The sequence below is a fragment of the Limulus polyphemus genome, unplaced genomic scaffold, assembly GCF_000517525.1.
Source record: "Limulus polyphemus unplaced genomic scaffold, Limulus_polyphemus-2.1.2 Scaffold6137, whole genome shotgun sequence".
NCBI classification, from domain to species: domain Eukaryota; kingdom Metazoa; phylum Arthropoda; class Merostomata; order Xiphosura; family Limulidae; genus Limulus; species Limulus polyphemus.
In genome coordinates, this window is record NW_013671747.1 from 12,173 (window position 1) to 18,255 (window position 6,083).

At 34.6% G+C, this 6,083-nt stretch overlaps 1 protein-coding gene across 1 annotated transcript in view; it reads left to right on the forward strand.

The window, feature by feature from the left end:
* Positions 1 to 2,408: 2,408 nt before the first annotated feature.
* LOC111089405 overlaps positions 2,409 to 6,083 on the forward strand; it is a 9,932-nt gene continuing 6,257 nt past the window's right edge. Inside the window, exons 1-2 of the mRNA XM_022401838.1 lie at positions 2,409 to 2,591; positions 5,179 to 5,316. Coding sequence (XP_022257546.1) covers positions 2,537 to 2,591; positions 5,179 to 5,316 — 193 coding nt within the window. The 5' untranslated portion in view covers positions 2,409 to 2,536. The remainder of the gene's footprint in view (positions 2,592 to 5,178; positions 5,317 to 6,083) is intronic.

Sequence of the window (6,083 nt, forward strand, 5' to 3'; positions counted from 1 at the left end):
AGATAATCTATCCAATCACAGGGTAACAAATATATAATAATTAAAAGAATAACGTGTATGCGAGGTAAATTTTTAAACTTCATTAAACTGTGCAAAAATGAAATTAGGTGTAGGGAAGTAAAGACGACTAGGGGGGATAGACAGTACTATGTACTGCAAAGGGAAAGGTATTTGAGGAATGGTTCTGTCATCCCTTAGAGCCCATCTCAGATAGCAGTGTTTATGTTATAAGGTTTTATGTATGAATGTTTTCATTTGTTTATAGACACTTAAGAGTACCGGTACTGTCAGACTGTTGAGTAGGGACCTGGGAGCAGTATCACTAAGTTTTAATGCTTACCCTCAATACCCAGGTTTTGAAAGTGACGTTAGATCTGATGTCTCTTACTAGATAAGTCGATCAATTTGTCCTGTTTGATCAGACCTATTGGCTGGAAGTGTCTTTTGTAGTAGAAGTGTTTGGTAGAATAGGTTTAACCTCGCAGCCATTGGGACGCCCCGCACGGCTACCAGGGTAACATAAGTTATCCTGATTGGTTTTACGTTTTATAAACTTGGTGCTTCAAATACAAAATACCACAACCAAAAACATGTTTTGTACGAGAAGCACGACTTTTCCACCTAGTTAATGATTAAAAAAATAGACAACATATTCATATTCACTAACTTGAAATGTTTCTTATTATTAGCTTTTCATTTTCATCATTATAAACATGTTTGCCATTATTAACTTAGCGGCGTTCTTATCATTTATTTAAAAAAAACAATGTTTGGAACAGATTGATGCTGGATCAAGAAACTGATGAATGATGATTGGACATGTGAATTATGGGTGGGTAACGTGTGCAAATATCAGTTTTTGTCAAATTTACAGGGTTAGGGGCACCAAATACATAGTTCGCACAGGCCACAATTTTGCCTAGGGCCGGTTCTGTGTGGATTATTAGTGTTGCATGATGGGAAGCGAATTGGATTATTGATACTAGGGAAATAAAGTGATCCGAAAGCACTAGGATTATTATGTATAACTTCTGATCCAAACTTTTCCCGGTTGTTCTACGTGCTTTTAAATATCAAGAGATGACGACCGAACATATGGTAGATAAATAGTATACGAAACTAAACTTTTAATTTTATTTCATCTTTTATCTCATACTGACAACACTGACGTAATAACAGGTTAAAGGGAAGCGTGCCATAATGGGATAAGAAGGTTAAACCAACTTTATCTCGCAGGTAATAAATTATTTCTGAAGGGTATCTGTGAATAGGAACTATGAATATAACTAGTAGTTTTATGTATCATTTTAAATCCAGGGGACTTCAGAAACCCCGTTTGTTGCTGTACTATCCCCACTTTTGTCACTTGTTTGAAACATATTGCTGTATAATTCTTCTGAGTTTATATGACTGTTGCCAATTTTCGTTGCTTCAAGATTTTGTGGATAAAACTCATTCGGATTTTTCATAATCAGAGTAGAGAACACTGCTAAATTCATTCAGTTGTGTGGAATATCCTTGATAAAGATTATGGATTTAGAAATTTTACAGAACATCACAACTTGATAAAAACTTTTACGTCTACATTTTGATTCCGTGGGGCGTTGTTTAGAGTAGTAACAGATAACATTTAATGTATTGATCAACACAAAAAACTTGATGTCTGTCTCTAAAAAGTGCAGCCACGTGTCCGGTCGACTGGGGCGCGGGAAATGTTAGTGACTCTCCAAATGTCGATGTCTGTCGAGCTAGCTGTTTGGCACTAAGGTTTGTTTATTTTGTTCGATTTCACAAAAAGCTACTTGAGGGCTACCTGTCTCTAATGTAGAAGTGATTGACTAAAGGGAGGGCAGCTAGTCACCACCACCTGCCGCCAATTCTTGGGCTACTATTTTACTAACGAAAAGTGAGATTGATCGTCATATTATAACGCCCCCACGGCTGAAAGAAATAGCATGTCTATGGAGGACTGAATACTAGTGGTTTTATGTTTCGCAAGTAAGATATATTCTGTTATTTCTTTGTAGAATTAGTTGGAAAGTTAAATGTATCAAATTTTATTATAAATATTGTTTTGCGTTATTTGCTTAGTATATATATTTTGGACTAACTAAATTTTCTAAACTGGTCGAATCTTGGGAGATATTAGTGGGTTTAGGGCCGAAAATATTGTTAACAGCGAGGGTACCTAACTGATGAAACAAATCATTTTAATCTTTATAAGTAGAAACGCAAGAAAATTATATCTAATCAGTTATACTGATGACCTGGTTGATTTTTAGTTTAACTCTAAGTACGTAGCCTGTTACTTATTCTCAAGCATAGAAGCATAGCTGTAATGAAACAACGACAGCACCGATAGCTGGGAAAAGAGAGTAATACGCATGCGTCGTTTTCCAGTCAATGCAGAATCCGACAAGCTTGGTTGATCCGTACGGTTCCAACATTACATCACAGAGAGACTAAAGTCACGAGAGTCTGTCTTTACCTATCTCTAATATTATCAACTAAATCTTCATCACTGACTGGACGGAACATGAAGTCGACAATCCATCTTGGAATACTCCTTCTTTGTTTGATTGCTTTGGCAAGTAAGTACTTATCAAAACTACATAAAATATTTCTCTTCTGTATGTTAAGAGTTGATTCCAAACTTCATGTCGCCTTGAGCTCACCTACATTTGTATACAGAAAGACGCCAGAGATGGAAACATCAAAACAGAAAACCACCAGATAGTTGCAACTTTTCCTAACCCTTCTTTATCCATGACTCTTGGGATCCTATTTTTGTGGTAAACTTTGTTCGTTACCCAGTAACTGATTTAGATGATAAAAGCTATTAATGTAAGTGACCCAATAATGGTGTTTCTTAAAGGTGACCCGGTGTTGATGTTTTTCTGGGAGTGACCCTAGGGTGACCCACTGTTAGTTTGTTAGGGTGATCTAATACTGGTATTTACTAAGGGCGACCAGGTGTTGGTGTTTATCATAAAATGATCCGGTGTTGGTGTTTATCTAGGGTGATCCAATGCTGGTGTTTATCTAGGAGTGACCTTAGAGTAACACAGTGTTAATTTATACATATATTTTTGTTCTTTTATGTAAAGTACAATAATATTTGTTGCAAGTCACGTGCCATCAAATCATCACACGTAACAATTCCTTTGGAGACTTACAGTGCTAAAATCCAGGGTTGTATTCACCATGTTAGACAGGGCACTGATAACCCATTACGTAGCTTGGTGTTAAAACAACGACAAAATTCTTTGGATACCTGGATTTCTATGATCTATTCAATCGCTTATTTCTTCCTTTGTTAATTTTTGAGAATTATTTTATACTAAAAAAAATTAGATTAAATATTCCAGTGTGAATAATATTACGATTTAAGATAACTTTATGATGCAACAGAATAACCCTAAAGATAGAACGTTTTAAAATAAACTACAACTTTAATACCTCATTTCAAGTGAAAAAACCCATTAACTGTCGATACAAATACTATAATAGTTGGAATAAGCAACCAGTAATATACAAACATCTTGTTGTATCAAATGCTGTATTACAACACGATGATTCGTAGATCAAATAAGATAAAATGTCGAGTTCAAAGCAGTTGTGGAAATTGAAGATTATAACAATATGGGTATCACTGAGACTTGGTTGAATTTCAACAATTTGGATGAGAGAATTTTTTTTGAAATACTAGGCTTCAGATTACAGTATTGAAAGAGGGAGAGGAGTATCTTTATATAGGAGTGAACTGCATCCTGTTGAGTTAGAACATATTAAAGAAACTAGCACCGAGGTTGAGTCAGTTTGGGTTAGTGTTAGTGGATATAAAGGGAAAAGTTTTGTAATTGAGATTTGTTGTAGATCACCAGGTCAAAATGTTGAAGTTAATGAGAAACTATATATTGAGATCAGAATGGTAACTAAAAAAGATTTTGTTATTATGGGAGATTTTAATTTCAGATATATTAATCGGGAAAATTTCGAGTCTGACAGTGAGGGGGTTATGTTTTTTGGAAATTGTTCAGGATACTTTTATACACAAATTGGTGATGGAACATACAAAAGAGGAAGCTATATTAGATTTAATATTAGCATCGGATGTGAATATGATAGACAGAGTTGTGGTTGGTGACCGTTTAAGTACAAGCGATCATTGCACTATTAGGTTTGGGGCTTTATAGGATGTAGAATTAAGGAAGAATACTACTCTGATTCCAAATTCCAGGAAAGCCAATTTTGATGGAATGAGACATGATTTTGCTTCTGTAGACTGGACTAAAGAGTTGGAAGGGGATTTTAAACAGACGTGGTAAGCATTTAGGGAAAAAGTAATATGCATACAGAAAAAAAAGGGCAACAGAGAGGAATAAGCCAGTATGGTTTAGTAAAGGTTTAAGAGATCATATTAGGGGATAAACGTAATAAATTCAAGAAATGTAAACTCACTGGAAATAATAAGGGCTTGGTGGACTATATGAAATCAAGAGCGCTGGTTATAAACGAAGTTAAAAGGGTAGCAACTGTATATGAAAGAGGGTTGGCTGAGAGTTAAACCAAACAATAAGGAATTCTTTAGGTATATGATGGGTAAGCAAAATGTCAGGATGGGGATTGGGCCTCTTAAAAATTATAGTAGGAAGCTGATCTCTGAAGATTACGAGTCGATAAACTTACTAAATTATATGTTCTCTTCAGTTTTTACGAAGAAATATATAAGTATTATGCCTCAACTGGAGCACTTAATGAGTGGGGAAAATATTGATATAAAATTGTAAGAGAAAAGTTGGGAAACCTAAAAATTGGTAAGTCCCCTGGACTGGACAACTTTTATCTTAAAGTTTTAAATGAACTTAAAATATTTTATTTTTGAACTGCTAGCTAATATTTTTTATAGGTCATTAAGTAGTGGAAGAGTATTAGAAGATTGTAGAATCTAAAATGTTGTTCAAAGACCATCTGCTATTACATAACATAGGTCCAAAAATCGATGATTATCAACATCTCAAATGAAGATGCTTTGTCTTTTTTTTTTCTTGCTGTGTTCTCGATATTATTTTACTTTTAACTTTTAAGGCAGTGAGCATGCATTGATTTAATGACGGTTAAAAGGTCAGTCGGTATCTTAATATAAGACGTAATTGTTATCTTACTCTACTAATGCAGCACTGACTACTGTATCCGGCAGACTGAAGTGTTACCAGTGTAAAGTAGAAGCCAATAGTTTGTGCACGGATGACTATCTGCTGCCCTGTCCAGATGACCAAGCGTACGACACGTGCATGACGACCATAGAACAAACTAGTAAGTACCTTATATTATAGATATCGTTAATGCAACTTAACTTCCCATACATACATACATATATATATATAGTATTGTGTCATCTATCTATCTTCTATATACTACTAAAACTTTGAGATTGTTTGTGTGTTTGCTTGTCTGTAATTAAATACAGCAAAAACGGCGCAATACCGCCATATTTGCAATGAAATGAGAATAGAAACAGAATAAAATAAGTTTCGTTAAAGTCGGGCCACGGGTTACCGAGTTAGCCCCGTTTTTCGGGTCACTTTAATGAAATTTTCTTGATGAATTCAGGTACATTAGATGACGTCACATATCGATTTATCTATCTATCTATTCATTTTTCACCTGATGAATCACTTTAAAATATCTTCTATACAACAATATATGCACAACAGAAATTAAATGATGAGATGAAAATGTGTTATAACGGCGCGTAGAAAGAACAATAATAAAATGGACCTACAATATTATTGACTATTTGCAAATAGTAACTATGGCGGCGAAGTAATAAAATAAAAATAAAGTCGAGAACAACAACAATATTTTATAAACGAAAACATCTCGTCGATCATTGGCTATTATATTATTTCCCTGTCAATGTTCCCATCTTCATTAAAAGGCGTAAGATGACAAAAACAAGATCTTGAAGAATCTATCTATATACTACTAAAACTCTGAGATTGTTTGTTTGCTTATTTTCTCAGTCAAAAAAATCATTCACACTACCGTTCGCGCTTTTTACGAAACTTCTTCGTTCAAAT